The following is an 18,214-nucleotide window of genomic DNA, read 5'->3' as shown; positions in this document are numbered from 1 at the left end:
GATCACACTTTGGCAATTTGGCTTTTCAAAACTATTGTTTTAAAGCAGGGGTCACCAAACTACGGCCCACCACATGCTGCGGAAATAACAGCTGCACTACAACTGTTAAGAAAAAAAATCACCAAACTTTTTGTGAAGGACTGACGTTCGTTGTTGTATGTTTAATTTGTACATTTTTCCACCAGGCAGCCTACATGTTGATGTTCTGTTTTTAGCATTAGGCCACCACAAATGTGGACAGCCTAGGCCCAATTTGGAAAGATGTAATATTTTTTCAAGAGCACGATGCCCTGTAGTGTATTACAGCAGGGCATAAATTTTCCAGCAACCTTTCGATTTTCATCACAACTTTGCTATTCCACCGCTGACTCAGTTATATAATTATTGTGCTCAATTCTAGTCGGTGGAGATTCTAAATAGTTGTATATCTTTTCGCAATTTGCATCCGGCCCACAGCTGTTAATCTCGCAGCAATCTCGCCCTCAGAGAAAAAAGTTTGGTGACCCCTGTTTTAAAGGGATATAAAGTTAATTTAGACTAGAGTGCAAAATCGAAATTTCATCGACTTCTAGTTTGCACTTAGGCAAGGCCTGTGAATACGGATCGCTATGCCTTGTATAATGCTTACTTGAATATGAAAACAGAGCATTTGTTAACATACAGTATTTATGTTTGGCAGGCGTACTGTAAATCTTCAGCATTTGGAGAAATATTTTAGAAGTAAACCTATCTGTTGACTTCAGTTTGCTAATATATTTACAAAAAGAAATACTTAAATGAAAGTCATTCTTGCTGGGTATCCCAAGACAGGCACAAAGACAATGTGTGCAGCACTGTCTATGCTAGGATATAATACTTATGACTTTCTTGAGCATTGGTGGTATCACTCAAAGGAATGGATGAAGATATTTGAAGGAGGAGGAACAGTGGAAGATTTTCAAAACATGTATAAAAATGTAGATGCAGTTACTGATGCACCACCATTTTATTTTTGGGAAGAAATTCATCAAGCATTTCCTGATGCAAAGGTTTGATAAGTTTAATACTATACGGTCATGTTTAATTAAATATCTGATATAAGTCAAAATATTTTATTTGAACACTAAAAACAAGTCCCTAATACAGTTAAGTTGTTAATACCACATATAAGTATGTGTTTTAAACACCGATCACTTTAAGTCATTTTTCATCCATGATCTAAGTTAGGTAGCCCATATTGGCAAACATACATGATATTTCTACAAACAGAAAGCCATAATGATCTGAAAAAATTCTGAATTAACTATTGTATAATTGATGTCCACTAAAATACACAAATTAAACCTCACATTTTTTCTGCAATGTCTAGACTACGTGGGAAAACGGTAGTGGGGTAGCGCAGCGGATAAGGTGTTGGCTTTCCAATGATGCAAACCTGGTTTGACCCTCGGCTAGGGATGGGCAAAATAGAAGAATAAACTATTCTAGAATTATTCTAGAATAATTTTTCGAATTTAGAATTTCGAATACCTATTCTAGAATAATCTTTTTTAATTTCAGAAAATGTCAAAAAGCTTTGTTTTTATCGTGGTTTTATTGAAGACGCATAATTGAAAAGTGGCAACGAAACGAAAAACAACAGTAACTGCCTAGGAGAGCAAGTCTTTGTTGCGATGCAGGAGTGGCTGAATAGTAAATACTTCCTGGCAAGATCAAACCACAGCAGGAACTTTTCTTTATTTTTGTTCCACCATTCACTTGCAGTCTTGCATCGCTGTTTGGCACTTTTGCCTTAAGGTACGATCGGATTTCCTCGGCAGCTGAAAGCTGTTCATTGTCGTCGTTACTAGATGCTAAAGTATTTGTCGCTTCAACACAGGAACTATCATTCATTTCATTGCTGCATTGTTGTGGAACTTCCGACACTAGGTGTAGCGGTAGCCTCATCCAGAGTTGAATTGTGCTCCATGCTTCGTACGATAAAAATAAATGCAAATCCACAGCACAAGGGTCTTCTGACGTCCACAAACCGCACTGGTAGAGAGCTGGCTAGCCGTTTTCGCTAGAGCGAAGAGCTATCGCTGAGCCGAATGTAATTGATCAGCGAAAAATCGATAAAAAATTTTGGTAGTCGGAAAAGGGGATTTATTAATTTCGGTTTGGAAAATTCGATTTGAAATGTCATTTCAATTCGAATAATTAGATATTCGGATTGCAACTATTCGAAATTCTATGTTGCCCATCCCTACCCTCGGCTTAAGCTGGTTGTTGATAAACATCACTCACTTCTACCTAGGGTGTAATAATCAGTGATGTACTCGCCTACAAAGAATATTGATGCCGTCAGCGTAAACGCAAATGTTCGAAAAACCGTACGCCGTATGCGTCAACGTGGCTTGTAAAAAAAGTTGGCGGCGTCAGCGCATACACTAGCGCAAACTCATTTTGTTTGCTGGGTGCCAAACATTCACATGGTAACAAACAAGTTTTATTTTGAATTTCCATGAAGAAACACAAGCATCTGAAAGTGTTCATCTGCAGTGGCGCCGCCAGACCTTCAACAATGGTGAGGCAAAATATTGACAGTGCAAGACAGTAGCGTAGTCAAAAATTTTGAAAGGGGTGGTGTTGACAGCCGGCGGGCGCAGCCCAATGACGTGTTTGCCGAAGGCGACACTTAGCGGCGGGGGGTCTGGGGGGCCTCCCCCAGATAATTTTGAAAAATTACTTTCAGTTTGGTGCATTCTGAGAGCATTTTTAACAAAATTGTGGGTATGAATATTTCTGTAAAATGGTGCTGTCCGGTGGCATAGCAAAAGGATAAGATCATGTTTTCTTCGACATTTTTCGGAAATAAAGCTAAGCCTCTATGTTTTCTTGTTGCTAATTCCAGACTGAGATATTTGAATGTTTGGTATTGGCAAAACTCGCTCTTTTAATGCAATTTCGTTTAAAATTAGGCAAACTTTGTTTTAGAGACATAGTTTGATTGCTTTTTTTTAAGTCACTAACTTTTATGCTCTGAAGTCAACCCAAAGTGTAGAAAATGTAACGTCATAGAGGTCATACATCTCGATGAGTGTCAAACAAAAAGCTTTGAGACAATGAAGTTACTTTAGGCTATTTCTGATATATTCAAGTTTTGTTTTACAAATAGCTGTTTAGATTGTGAAGAAAGGGGCGTTCTTTCCGGCTATCAGCACAAGGCTGAGCACTCACTAGTACAGCGAGCAGCTGCGATTCGCCAACCATAACGGTGTAGCTTCCACGCTAGCCATTCAGACCATCCAATCAACAATATGTTTCTCGGCAGCCGATTTGTAGCAAGAATTGACAGCGATAGACACGTGTTTCGCCCATGAGGCTGGGCTCATCAGTATCGCACCGTATTCTGCCACAAATTTATTCAACCACCGCTTTACCAGTCAGTTTAACTCTTATCTTTGTGGAAACAAAGAAAGAGCCAACAAAACCAGCAGGCGCCAGGGCAGAGGACATTGTGAAGAAAGGGGCGTTCTTCCCGGCTATCAGCACAAGGCTGAGCACTCACTAGTACAGCGAGCAGCTGCGATTCGCCAACCATAACGGTGTAGCTTCCACGCTGGGGTGATTACCCCCCACCAATTGGAGTGGGGGGTAACTAATGCAAAATTACCCCCCCCCCACTAATGTAGTAATAAAAATTTAATTTTTAATATTTTTTACTTCTGTGTTTTTATTTTCATTTTTTTATTTTGTTGCACAACTTTTGAGTTTTTTGCTTGGAAACTCCGACTCGCAAGACAACGCCAAACTATCCTGTCAAAAATATACGCATCACAATGCGCTATGTGTGACGTCATAATTTCTCACTGCAGGGTCAAATCATTATAATTCAACAAGGGGTGTAACCCAATGTCTCAAAAACTCATGAATTTTTGATATAAGGTGCACTTGAATGAGCTAAATCTGATAAAAGAAATTTCAGTGAAATCCATCGAGAAATGGCGGAGCTACACTGATTTGATTGTACCACTAGAGGCGCTGTGCGCGATATGGTAAAAATACAAATATTGATAAAATTCGCAGTTCTAATGCTAGGAATGTGGCGAAAACTGGTAATGTACAATTTTTGGGGGTGTAGAATTCAAAAATGAGGTCAAATTAAGAAAAAAGGACTTGCAAATGGGTCAAAACTGGGATTTTATTTTCAAAAGTGACCCATTTCAAGCGCGTGCCCTCTAAAAAGGGGACAATGTTTCAAAAATAGAAAAATGACCTTCAGGAATCAAGGAATCATGTCCAATATTCAAAATAGGTGCCCCAATGAGTTGTAAAAAACTTGTAAAAACTGTATGAAAAATTGTAAAAACTTTTCATGTTTGAATTTGATCACTAAATTACAGTATTTTGTGCTATTTCAGAGTTTTTTTCATTGCAATTTTAAAATTTAAAATTTGTCTATAAAACGCATTGAGGCACCTATTTTGAATATTGGACATGATTCCTTGATTCCCGAAGGTCATTTTACTATTTTTATTTTTACGAAACACAGTCCCCTTTTCGGAGGGCACGCGCTTGAAATGGGTCACTTTTGAAAATAAAATCCCAGTTTTGACCCATTTGCAAGTCTTTTTTGCTTAATTTGACCTCATTTTTGAATTCTACACCCTCAAAAATGGTACATTACCAGTTTTCGCCACATTCCTAGCATTAGAACTGCGAATTTTTTGTTCGAATTTGAATTATATCAATATTTGTATTTTTACCATATTGCGCACAGCGCCTCTAGTGGTACAATCAAATCAGTGTAGCTTCGCCATTTCTCGATGGATTTCACTGAAATTTCTTTTATCGGATTTAGCTCATTCAAGTGCACCTTATATCAAAAATTCATGAGTTTTTGAGACATTGGGTTACAAATTGCAATTTTCTTGTTGAAATATAGTGATTTGACCCTGCAACAAACTGCTTAATTTCGCTTTTTTACCACTCACAAACGAAATCTACTACAGTTGCACTATTTCAATGTCATTCGGCGTTGAATTGTTGGAACTCGGCGGTTTTTTTCGCGGAGATAGCTTCTCTTCGCCTTATTTTGAACTAGTTTGGCTTGATGGTTTTGCCATGCCATGCGATTTTGCTGATGGAGAGGCGATGGGTGGCTTTTAAAATTGATTGCAAGGGATAGCTGAGGCAAGGGACAGCTATTTGCTTAATCAAGTAAAATTCCTATTTATTTTTAAATAATATTTTAATTTGTAAAATTCCATTTTTTGTCTACTGTTATTTCTTACACGACGCAGATGTTAGGCCTTCCTGTAGTATCGATCAAGATGTCTCTATTTTCAGTTGTTGTAAGAGTTAATGCATTTTTAGCTTTAATTTTATTTTTTCTGAGTTGAATGTAGGCCGAGCTTTGACCTCAACGTTTTTGACCGTTTAAATCTAACCTTTTATGTGCAAAATTTGGAGACTTGGGTCAAGGAAGAATACTGAGAGGGATTTTTGCGTACGTCCCCTCTTCCGGACAAAATTGTCTCAAAACTTCAAAAAATGTGGCAAAAGTTAAAAAGCTTTTGCTCGCGATTTTAGATTTGTTGAAATAATTTTTTGATTTTAAATCGTGCTGAAAAGCAAAAATTTTGCGCCTTTGGCGCGATACATTTCGCCTAAGACGCTGTACGTATAAGAAACTCAAGCTTTCAGTAATGCAAAGTGGGTCTGGGGGCGACCTCCCAGAAGTATATGTGATGAAATAATCCAATAAGCCCCTTTTCGATGTCAAAACATCATTCCCGGTCCTGCCAAAATTTCCCCCCACTCTCAGGAAGTGTCCGGAGCCCCTGATTACGACTATGAAAAAAGAATAAATTTTAAACTTCATTTTGAATTGAAAAGACATGACGTAATGTCTTCCAACCTTAGTTATATATTTTTTCATTACATAACGTCTTGTAGGAATAAATTGAAAATCAGTATGATCACTCAAAATGAAAGCAATGGGACTACGAATCCTCACTAAGCCAATCAATCAATGGTCTTGTTGCACCGAAGATGACAACCTTATATTTTACTGATCTCCGGAGCTGACGTAAACCCTAAGGCATAGATCTGTTGACTCAATGCAAACCCTTTGAAGTTTGGGGGGGAGGCTTGTCAATTCAACTTTTCAACAATTCAATCAACAGTTGTATCTCTAAAACCACTGAGGCTGCGACTACGAGATTTCTTGACTTTTCCTAACTTTTATTCACCTCTATTGAGCTGAAATTTTGAGCAAATAAAGGTTATAAATTTAAAGATATAAGGCATTTCTCAGCACATCCTCTGAAATATTTCATATTCTATTGTGAAACATTTTCCCACCAGCTAGATGAAAGTAATTAATTTGGCCCATGTCTTGTTAATCCTAACTGTTTCACAGCGTGAAGGGCATTGGCTGTATGAAAAATAATGTAAAAAAAATTAATCACAACATTACAATGCACGTTCTTCATTAGGCCTATTCTACCAAAAAATAATGTGTAAACTCACGCTACAAATTACACTCATAAGTGACCTCAACATTACAACGTATATGAGCAGTTCTAAAATTCACATAGTGTTAATTTTCGGATATGCTCAGCGTGAATAATTTTACAAAGTGAATCTCAAATTTTGAAACCGTGCCAAAATAACAGAGATATCACTCCTAAAGCATAAGAAGAATCGACAGCCCCCCCCCCCCAAAACTGAGCAAGACTCCAGGAGCCCAACCTTCTAAGGGTTAAAAGTCATGTCGACTTATTCTTGATGCCCCCCTTATCGAAAATTGTTCTTTGTAGTACCACTTTGAAGGTGGATTGCGAGTTACGACTATGAACAAAAAAGTAAATTTTTAACTTCAATTTGTATTGAAAATACATGACGTAATGTCTTCCAACCTTATCACATTTTTTCCATTACGTAATATTTACCACCACCAAACCACTTTTGACGATCGAATTTGTTAATTTATTATTCGGTAAAATGTTTAGATGATGTCACGTCATAACGCCGATTTGAGATATAATTTCATTTATGACGTCGTATGGATGAAAAACTTTTACAAGTTTTATACTCTGCTGACATTAAAGAAGAAACATAAATGATAAATATTGGAGAAATTGAGTCTCCTTTACAACTTAAGAATTGAACAACTCAAAACTGCTGAAACAAAACGTTTTGTTTAAGTGAAAGAATCACCGCAAGCAACCAATGCCAAAATGCGCGCGGAAGAAGTCATGGGTGTGTGAGGTATCAAAAATTTAACAGGTTATTTTTCTACATCAATGTGACGTTAGTTAAAAGTTTAAAAAGTCTATATCTTTGCTTCTGTAGAAAATCTTTTTATCTACTGTACAATTCAGTCATCAAGGTTTTCCATACTTTTTTTTAAAGAGAGAGCTTTTACCCCCCCCCCCCCCCCCCCCCCCCCCCCCCTTGCAACTTGAGTTGACTTACTTGAGGTTGGGATCCAAATATTAAAAAAAAAAAAATATGTATTATTAAAATAAAAAAAATTAAAAAGATGATGCCCAAAACATTGGTGGGGAAGCTGCCCCGCCTGCCCCCCCCCCTGCCGGCGCCACTGTTCATCTGACATTTTGCTGCATTTTAGTTTCAATATGTCTTTGCCCATTGAAAACATTCTTTCAACTTATTCAAAATTTGGAAAATTTGATAAAAAAAATGCAAACAACAGCTAAGACATTAAAAAGTATGCGTTGACGCTATGCGCTAAAAAAACGGAAAAACTTTACGGCGTAGCCTCAAGCGATAAGTATCCAAAAAATGTGGTCGCAAGCGTTAGCGTAAACAAAAAGTCTACGCCGCAAGTCTACGGCGTAGAATTTGCAGCGTATACGTACATCTCTGGTAATAATTAGGGTGGGCATAGTTTCTGAAGCAAAGGCAGTCGAGAGAAAGGAACTAGCAACCCTACTCTCGTGTTTCTCGGCAGTCAACCACTCAACCCTACTCTCGTTAGTGCCGAAGGCTTAGTATGATAAGAACCTTATCTATTCATTCCCCCAAAGCTCAGTAACTGAGTATGGGACCTTTACTTTGGAAATTGAGGTATCAGATTTTTCACATCATTTCGGGGCTTTACATCACCTGATTTTAACTTGCTGTTAGACAAAATTCTGACGCAAGACAATTGACTGAGGCTGACTTGTCGCAGAGACATCTTACCCAAGACCATTGGCGTCGATTTTTTACTGAAGTAAGTCAATTCTAGAGAGTGAGAATTTTCCACCAATTCTAAAAGCGATTTCTGAAAGTTTCCAATTTTCAGCCTAACCGATTATAATGCACTATTTGTAGACCCACGTTCCACATATCAGCCTGTCGCGATCGTCATGCAAAATTCTGCACACTATTTTGTTTGTCTGTAATTACATAACGTTGACCAACACCCTGGAAGACACATAGCCTTCTAATTTGGAGTCGGCAATTGCCGAGGTAATAAGTAAATGCTGAAGTAACCTAATTGTACAAAATATGAATTGCGTCGGCAAAAAATGCCAACTCAAGTTTCGAACACGAGTGCATATGTCCTGTGGAGATGTGTGCACTGCGCATATCAAAGGTTTATCGTATATCAAAGCGTATCTGCGCATATCAAAGCATTACCAGTTACTTCAATTCACACGACATATCCATCCCCAGGGCCAATAGAATTAGTCATTAAAGAAAATCATGGATTCATACTAATTTATAAAATATAGTTCATTTTTCCATATTTGATAGTGCAGAAGTGCCCGTGGGCCAACAGCCTTGTTTTGCGTAAAAGTTTTGCATCTATAAGTAATAATCGTGTTATTTAATGGCGTTTTCATACAATAAAGCAGTATGCAGGTTCAAGTATTCTGTTAAGGTTAATGTGAAGGATGAAACTGACGTCTTGATTTCTATAGCCTACCTAGGTCAAGTCTGGTTCGAGATTACTGGTAGATAAGCGTAAAATATCACGTAGGTGGCAGTCGCTCAGCTTTGATCTCAAGCGGTTCTTGTTCAAATTCATAACAAGAGAACGTCTGCTCACAAATATGTTGAATTGAACAGAACAAGCTCAACATTTTCTTTGAAAACTGTTGCATTTCTGGAAACTTGTTTTTATCCAAATGCTGGTGAAAAGGCGAGAGAGAAAGATGTTACTCGCAGTTCTAAGCTCAATTAGCTGTACGTGATCTGGAGCCTCATCAGGGTTCAAGCAGAATCTAAGCGATTAGCAATACACCCTTTACAACCGTGTAACAATCTCGAAAGTGGTCTTTGAATTTGCTAGCTTGAAAATAAATGAATGCTGACTGTAGCCTACCACTATTTACTGTAGTAGGCTCTTAGTCTTTAAGCAATAATAGTTGATTTCGCAATTATGACGCAACAATGATTTTAACTTTTCTCGCCTGGCTTTTGTCAGAAATAGTGTCTGCACTAATCTTTTTAAAAATTCAAGTTAAATTAGTATGATTTCTGTGTGTCTGCGGGCCAAAAATAACAAATTGTACAACAACAGGCGCGGGCCATACAAAAATATATCACGGACCGGATTTGGCCCGCGAGCCGGACTCTGGACACTCCTGGTCTAAGCTTAAAAGTCGTAAAGGTCCAGAAGTCATCGAAAGCTTGCTTTACTTTTACAATTTCTATTACACATTTTATTTAGATTATTTTTACTACTCGGGATGAAGACGCATGGTATAAAAGCTTTAGCAAGCAACGTCAATCTAGTGCAAAGATATCCATTTCTGTTATGTTAAAATTTATTGCCATTTCAACTTGTTTAAACCCATTTACAATGAGGGAATTCAATCGTTTCCTTGAACAAATGAGTAAGTGCATAGTACATTTTTTGTGAAATTTTGTGTATTGGTTGGTGTGCATAGTAATGAATGTTACAGGATGACAATTGGGAAACCGGTTCCACTTCTGATCTAACTGTTCATCTAATAAATAGTTTCCTCCACAAGTACACTTCTGCTTTGAATTCTTTCCATTTAGTTTCGTTATTTTGTAAATACTGTTTTGCAAGAAATGCTAGTTTTTAGTGATTTTTTATGATGACCTAATTTTCATTAATAATAATATGCTTGGGTTACTGAAACAATTTATTTGGTGAACGTCATCTTAATTAGAAAAAGGGAAGCTAGATGTTAAAACAATCACAAGTCTACAGATTTTCCTGTGTAATAGTTTATACCGCACAGTTCTGAAAACATTGGAGCTCGACTTGTCGGCGCAGATTTATACGCGCATGTCATGTAGTGTTGCCAGGCGATTATAGTAAAAAAAAATTGGTTTCCCACTAGTCAGTTGTCAGTTCAACCATAAACAGCTAAAAAGTTACAGCAATTTCAAAAGTCAGGCGTTGATATGTTTTCTTCGTCTACAAGACATTTTCTAGCCCAGTTCTTAGACTTTTTCGTTTTTTTTTGCACTCTCACCATCAACTGTCATTCCCCCCAAAGGAATATCATTGTAAGTTGTAGCGCCAGAGAGCTCTGACGTGACGTTTCACGTCATTATAATTGTTCCAGAAAGTTCTGGCCTTTGAGCACATACCGCGAACTGCTTTGCACGTCTCGGGAATTCAATTCAGTAATCAACTTTTTGTAAGGCGCTATGCCGAATTCCAACCATGGTTCATCGTTATGTAGATTTGCAGTCGTGTTGCGTTGTATGATTGTACGTAAAACTCGCCGTTCCAACTAGAACCTTTTTTAAAGAAGCTTAAATCATGACTTTAAATCAGTATGTCAGTATACCAGATGTGAGATATCAATGTATCAGTTTTATTGTCGCTACTGCTTCTACTTCTGCTGCCGCTAGTGTGACGTTTAAATCAGTTTAGTATTGTGTTCAGAGTCTATACTCTATATGCTATGATTTTGGTGCAGCAGCTATGATTTCTGACTCAAGACTGTTAATAATGTAGAAGCGACAATACCTTCTGTCCAGTTTTCGGTGGTGAAACGTTTCTCATTCGGGTGTTTTCTTTTCTTGCTTTTGTGTTATTGGATCGAAGATTAGTCGAAGATTAAATTCATAAACAAATATACTTGTGAGTAAGCACTACTCGGTTGGATTTGAGCCAGTGGACATACAGCAGCAAAGTCGACCTCGTGTCCGATCATTCCTTGCCGACTTCGCCCAGGAATGTCGCCATTCTACTGATGGCTACGTATGAGCGTGTATGCTGAAAAGCAGCGTCCGCTACATAAGTCTACAATAGTAGGCTAATATCCTCCTCAGTCCTCACTGTACAGTACATCATGAATGTGAAATGTCAAAGTTGTAACAATAAAAATGTTTAAATCTGTAATAAAATATGGGCTGATAAAGTGTCTTAGTCGTAACCGCAATAAAAATATTACCTGGCGCCACTTCGTAGTTGTCATAAACTGTCATCTGTTGTTAAAAGTTCAGTCAAGAGTTTTTTTGTTTTTGTTTTTTTCAATGAAAGAAGCTTGACTATGTACTTTACTTATACACTCTTTAAACACTGAACTATCTTTAAGTAATCTTGTAATTTTTAATCGTCATCAGTTGCTCTTTTCAGTGAAGGTGATATTCGGATCTCAAGTGGCCCCTATCGAAAATGAATTGGTGGATCGCATGCATTTTCGTCGCCACAATGCTTATGTTTTACAAGTATGTTGTATAGTTCATTACTTGTACCTTTTGTAGCATAGTTTTGTTGCCCTAGTCTACATTTTAGCAAGGCGCAGTCTTTGTTAATTAAAAATATGCATAGCAAACCTGTGTTAAAAACCTAAAATCTATAGGCTGCTCCCAAAGACAAGTTGCTCGTGTATAATGTCACTGAAGGATGGGAACCATTGTGCGAGTTTTTAGGCGTGGATATCCCGAAGCAACCTTTTCCACGTAAGAATGTTAATTGTTCTGGTGCTGAAGAAATAATGGTGGAAAATCCCATCGCAATACAGAATCTCCGTACTTCAAAGAGAAGAGCGTGTCTTCTTGCTTCGGCTATACTTGCTGGATTTTGTGCAATAAAATATTATAGAAATAAAATATAAGTGTTTGAATTTGTTCCGGTACTTCGTATTCAATATTCCTTTAGCAATTTAATCTGAAAAATCAAAACTACAGCAATGTAATTCTTCAGTCAGGTAATTATTGCAGCTAAATTACAAAATCTTACAAAAGTTAACTTTGTAATGAGCAACGTCGCTTTCCTAGATTGATTGGGAGTTGATAAAACAGTTGTTTAAATTCGTATATCACTTCTTGCATTGAAAACTTTCCGATAACCGAGTTTGTATAAGTTGTTTGGATAGCAGCCAACGAAAAAGCTACAAAATCTCACCAAAACATGAAAACGCTAAAATCATGGCCCAATATCGAAATCATCTTGGCGAAGCTGTGGCAGTTTATTGATTTGTTCCAGAGTTGCCAGGTTTGCAATGCTATTGAGTATTTTACTAGTGAGTTAGTCATATGAATTTGATTTTTTTCAGACTTGACTCGTTGTAACCACTTTTAACTTAGGCCTAGTATAGCCAATTTTGAAATTGAGTCGTAAAATTACTTGTTTAAATTTTAAAGAAATTTAGACATATCTTTCGTTTTGTTTCTGATAATAGAGTTCGGTAATTCTTAACACATTTATTTTGTTTTTTGAATAGTATTTTATTTTAGTAATCGAATCATTAGCAAATGGTGCAAAAAATTTGGAATCCCTCTTAAAAAAATCTTGCATTACACCACTGTATGTGACCCTTCCGCAAAGGCAACACATTAGGAGTATTAACGGATGTTGGAATTACCAAGCATGGCATCGGTTGAACCGACCTTTCAGACATACAACTTGACTTCTTTATTGCTTAGTTTGCTGGTAATTTTTTACCACTTGCAAAATCATAATTTTGGGACGTAACTTTCTGCTGTGCATTCTTTGACATCTCTGTCACTTTGGTTTTCTGTTACGCTATATTTGTTCAGTTTTAACTTATTATACTTTGTATGTTCCTGCTTGCTACTTTATCAAGTCATAATTTATCGAATAGCATTTTCCGTAATTTTCTGAAACGATGAAGCTCTGTTACGAGGCCAGCGAATTGATAAAATACCGTTTTAGCAATGCCATTTCTATCCACGCTGTCACGAATGTAGTGATGTTTTGTGATAAGAACTCACCGATTGTGTAACTTCGCCTTTTTCGTTGGAATATGAACGATTGTCTTTGAATTATATTCAATCTAACGTTCTGAACAAAGTATTATTTGATCCATCGTATTCGTATTTTAATCGTTCTATTTACTGCAGTAGTTTCAGTGTTAAACTTGCAAATAAATATCACAATTCACACATGGGCAGAATTTCATCTTTATTTTTATCACTGAGCATTATGAAACTTTGAGGATGATACGTTTGTCATCACTCATCATACTTATTTTGCAAGTTGCTAGATAGCTGTAGAAAGGAAGATTAGGCCTACTACCCTAATAACTTAAACGATGCAACACAGAGAGTAAAAATTGCACATATCTAACACATTTTCGATATACTGAAAATTTACACGAAATACACACGAAATACATACATACACACGAAATACATATCTGCACATTCGCTTTATGCCCCTCCGATTTTTACATGTATTTCTTTGATGTCCGTTTTTTTGCGTATTTTGATATCATGGAAAGTTATATTTTGTGTTGTAATTTATAATGTACATGTCATTCATGCTAGATGCTGCTGATCACAGTTTGGTCACCCCAATTTGATGAGAGATTAGCAATATTTTCAACATTCAGCGTGATTGACTGTCAAAGCAAGATTGTAGGCTATGATTGGAAGCCAAGCACCTTACCAACTTTTTCACCTACTGCTTAATTTTTATAGCATCCAACCATAAATCAAAAGACTTTGCAGTCGACGCATAAGTCTTCATTCTTATTTTCAATTTTCTTCACAGTGACCAGACATTGGGATAAACTAATATAACCGGAAGGTTTACAGTCATTGAAAGGTTTTCATAGCACGTGGTTCAAACTTCAAAAGGAAAACATTGGTAAATAACTTGTCTCAGAATCGTCATCCGGCAGTGGACCCCATTCATCCGATATCTTGCTTGGCTGCAAAGTTTCAAAATAAAATATCAAAAGTAGAAAAATGTAAGCCATGAGGCAGACAATGTCAACTAGTCCAAATATGATACTGTGCTTCGCAGGAATCGCAGCTTTCCTTGTTGTAGTTGTTCCATCATTTTCAGAGATTTTGCAGTCATTGTTTACTCTTTCAACCTTAGCTGTATCGTTTATCTCAAAATCGAATAGAAGAAGCTTTTCTTTCCCGTTGAAATGATTCGATTCTATTGTGCTATCCTTTCTACGAGTAACTTCCTCGTCAGAACTGTCAATGCAATACATGTTACTTGCAATACCATCGTCGAGTTGTCCGACGTCCAGGTTTCTTCTGATAACCTCAATATACCTGAGGAAGATAAAACTTTCGGTTTGTCTTTGTAATTGATTGTTGTTTTCTTCATCTGGATTGTCAATCTCATGGAAGGTTTCTAAAACTTCTGTGCTATTCTGATTAAAGCTATCTTTGGCACTCTTTGTATCGTCACCAATGTCGTCATTAACAATATCGCCAAGATTGTCGGCAGCATTTAAATATGTTTTTGTGCTTTGTTTTTCTCGAAAGCATTTTTCCATTTGGATATATAGAAAATATACCACCATATTCCCATTGGCTCTATTGCATCTGATAAACCTAATTTCGACACTTATGCGGCCTTGTTTCGAGAGCATTTCCGTTAGAATCGCCCTAGGATTGTAACTTTCTGACAGGCAAATATGTTCTACATTTCCCATCACATACTTCTTTTTTAGCACCAATAATGTCAGTTGGTGTTCAATAACATTTGAATTTTTGAATTCACTTATTTTTTCTTCTTTACATTGTTCTGTCACTTCTTTGTCGTCATTTTTACAATTTTTCTCTTGGCTGCTGGCGTCTTTCACATCAGCGGTTGATTGAATCCATTGAAAATCTCCAGCACCATGTTTATTTCTAGGCAAGTCATCACAGTTGTCTTCTTCAATCTCAACATTTCTCTTGTCATTTTTTTCTTCCCATTTATCAAAACAATTATTGCATAGGAACAATGGAGTGTTGTACTTTATCTCAAATTTATAAGTTAACTGGAAAGTAATCTCATCTGATTTGTTTTCAGTATTTTGACGTAGAAGAACATTCTCAAATTCTCTATTGTTCTTCCAATTCCGACTTTCCGTATGATCATGAACAACATTTTTTTCATTGTTTAACACCACTTGGATCTCTCGACTTCTCTTTATAGCAATTTCTGTGCTCAAAATATCAGCGCAACTTTCTCGCTTGTCATCGAAAATTTGTACCCAACTCAATAAATATGTTGCATTCGAAGGCGATTCTAAAAACAAAGTTATTTGAGCTGGTAGGCTATCTTTGAGTTTGCAAATTAATACATATATCCAAATATCAGTATTATCCGCATTCGACCGAAACAAAATTAGCCTAGCATAGCCGTAGTAGCAGGCCCGGATTTAAGGGGGGGAGGCAGAAGGGGCAGGTGCCCCGGGGCCCCCTACGTGGAAAAATGTGATTTTGTGTTATTTTTTTTCTTTCAACCTTCGAAGTCCCTACAAAATGCTGTGCAGGGGTGGATTAATGCTACTGTAGACGTAGAGGTGTTTTTTCGCGCCGTAGGCAGAGGGGGCAGGTGCCCCGGGCCCCCCTACGTGGAAAATGTGATTTTGTGTTATTTTTTTTTCTTTCAACCTTCGAAAGTCCCTACAAAATGCTGTGCAGGGGTGGATTAATGCTACTGTAGACGTAGAGGTGTTTTTTCGCGCCGTAGGCGCAAAATTTTGTTTTGCATGGGGGCCCCCCGATCTAAAAGTGCCCCGGGCCCCCATCAGCTAAATCCGGCCCTGCGTAGTAGAGTAAAACATCTTTGCAAATATATAGTAGCCTAGGACAGTGCTACTCAAACTTTTTTATGCCGTGTACCGGCTGAGCACCTTCCATCACTTGGCGTCCCGGTCAATTTGCGAAAAAAAGACAAGAGCAAAGTCATTATTACTTTTGTAACAAATACACCAAAAAACAAGTAAAACAAACACTTTTATTAATGGTCTTTCGAATTTTGATGCGAAGTGTGCGCTTGCTTATTTTCAACCAGCTTATCCAATTGTGGTTCAATGGAAGACAATGCTACTCGAAGAGGAGCATGGATATCCAACGCGTTTCTGTGTTTCCTTTATAAACTCATGATAGAAAATCCGGCTTTACATAGATATGTAGAAGGGAATGGAAGCAGTGTTTTAATAGCCATGGTACACAGTCTCGGATATTCTGCTTTTATTTTGACCCAGAAGCTTGCAAGGGAGTTTGATTCAAAAGATTTTCGCAAATCTTCATCAGCAGATAGATCCAATAATTTATCTTTTAAATCGACATTTATATTTAACTTTTCTACGTTTACAGTTGGTGCAAATGGCTTTCGAATCCATTCATTTCCTCTTCATGGATCTTATTGTTCCGGAAAATAATGTTGAATACGTTGCACCAAATTTGACAAATGTTTTGTGGCAGTATATTGAACACATTTTACGTCCAAATTGTCTCCAGCATCGTCAATAACAGTAGCTAACTTAGAAAACATGTAACAATTGTTCGAGACTCGAATCTTCCATGCTTTCAGCTTTCGTTGCATGCCGTCAATTTTATCTGCTGTTGCAAAAAGTGAAGCATTTTTTCCTTGCATTGAAGTGTTAAGGCCATTCATAATAACGAAAATGTCAGTTATGTAAGCTAGCAAAGCAAGCCATTGTTCATCTAGAAATAGCTTCCCCCAATCTGGCTTTCTGTCACGCAAAAATACTGCCAGTTCGTTTCGGAGCTCATATAGGCGTGATAAAACTTTTCCCCTCGACAGCCAACGCACGCTAGAATGAAATAATAGTTGCCTGTGATCTGCTTGCATATCGTCGCATAAAAGGGCAAATAGTCTTGAATTAACTGCACTTCCTAACTGACCGCGTACCAGCAACCAAGTGCTCGCGTACCGGCGTTTGAATAGCACTGGCCTAGGATACTTTCAAAAACGCAACATTAGGCTATTTCAAGGTAGTGTTAGGGTAACGCAGGGGTCGGGATCAGTGTTCCCTCTAAGGTGCGTAACTGAGCAAATGCGCAGTACCACCAGACTATTTGCGCAGTAAAATCTCATTCTTGCGCACTTGCAATTTCCAAATTCAAAAGTAAAATGATCTTCAACATTATTTTTGGACAGAACGCTTATCGCATTTAGGCCTATACTGTGTGCTGATGCACATGAGCATACAGTAGCCTACCCTTTTGTTACATCACAATCCTTTGTCTTTGCTTCACAAACACTCCACACTCGTGGATGCAACTAACTTTATAACTTAGCTTGCAAAGATAGCCTATTTTCCAGTTTCGACTCTGAAGACTGGTTTTACTATTTACAGTAGGCTAATTACATTTTCTGTTGGTAATTCATTTTAACTCAGCATTAAAATGCTCATGCTCACTAAATCAAATATTTGCTAAGCGTAAAATTTTCTTAGAGGGAACACTGGTCGGGATCCTTTAATTTTAGATAAAAGTGATATGAAAGCTACATTTTTGGAAATGTATTTCCGTAAGAACCATATACCGGTAATGCTTTAACACTTAATACAACTGACATGTAGTGGCAGATGTTGAGTTGTAAAAGTGGGGTCGTGTGTTTACTGGAAATAAAAAAAAAAAAAAACAGCTGAGAGACCTCTCTTAGTAAATTAAAAAAAAATACATTTAATTTGGTGCATTTTTAGCGTATTTTCAGCTTTAAATTGTGAAAAGTTAAGATAAAACTTTCTGTGAGCCAGATGCCATCACGAAGGGCTCGCGAACCATGGGTTCTGGACCCTGGTCTAATAACTTGGCAGTGTAAGTAAAGTCGAAAACGCAGGCAACAAAACGTTCAAATAAGGCTGACTACATTCATAAACCTGTCTGTGTCCCAATTAGGCTACCGGTACCGTAAACCGTCATATTGAATCTTTCTTGCATCATTGAACAAAACTGCCTTTAAGTTAGTATTTGTGAGCAACGCATTCTGAGGATTGCTCGCCATTCAGCGGCACTTAATGAATGGAATAATTTTCCGGCAACAAGACTTAAATAATCGAAAATTTCTCTGTCA

At 37.4% G+C, this 18,214-nt stretch overlaps 1 protein-coding gene across 1 annotated transcript; it reads left to right on the top strand.

The window, feature by feature from the left end:
* The first annotated feature begins 691 nt into the window (after window positions 1-691).
* LOC145765457 (uncharacterized) lies at window positions 692-13,305 on the top strand. Its single transcript, XM_082577283.1, has 4 exons — window positions 692-1,028; window positions 9,653-9,818; window positions 11,546-11,637; window positions 11,772-13,305. Exons 1-4 carry the CDS (start codon window positions 777-779, stop codon window positions 12,024-12,026), a joined length of 765 nt encoding a protein of 254 aa, XP_082433409.1. The 5' UTR covers window positions 692-776; the 3' UTR covers window positions 12,027-13,305.
* The last annotated feature ends 4,909 nt before the right edge of the window (window positions 13,306-18,214 follow it).

This window comes from Aplidium turbinatum, chromosome 2, assembly GCF_918807975.1.
Source record: "Aplidium turbinatum chromosome 2, kaAplTurb1.1, whole genome shotgun sequence".
NCBI classification, from domain to species: Eukaryota; Metazoa; Chordata; class Ascidiacea; order Aplousobranchia; family Polyclinidae; genus Aplidium; species Aplidium turbinatum.
This window is presented reverse-complemented; position numbering and strand designations above follow the sequence as displayed.

What these genes read in the sequence shown, in the direction of transcription:
- LOC145765457 (XM_082577283.1), top strand. Translation starts at nt 777, where the DNA reads ATGAAAGTCATTCTTGCTGGGTATCCCAAGACAGGCACAAAGACAATG. An exon ending in TCGTTTCCTTGAACAAATGA is followed by an intron (nt 9,819 to 11,545) that starts GTAAGTGCATAG and finishes TGCTCTTTTCAG; the next exon opens with TGAAGGTGATATTCGGATCT. An exon ending in ACAATGCTTATGTTTTACAA is followed by an intron (nt 11,638 to 11,771) that starts GTATGTTGTATA and finishes TAAAATCTATAG; the next exon opens with GCTGCTCCCAAAGACAAGTT.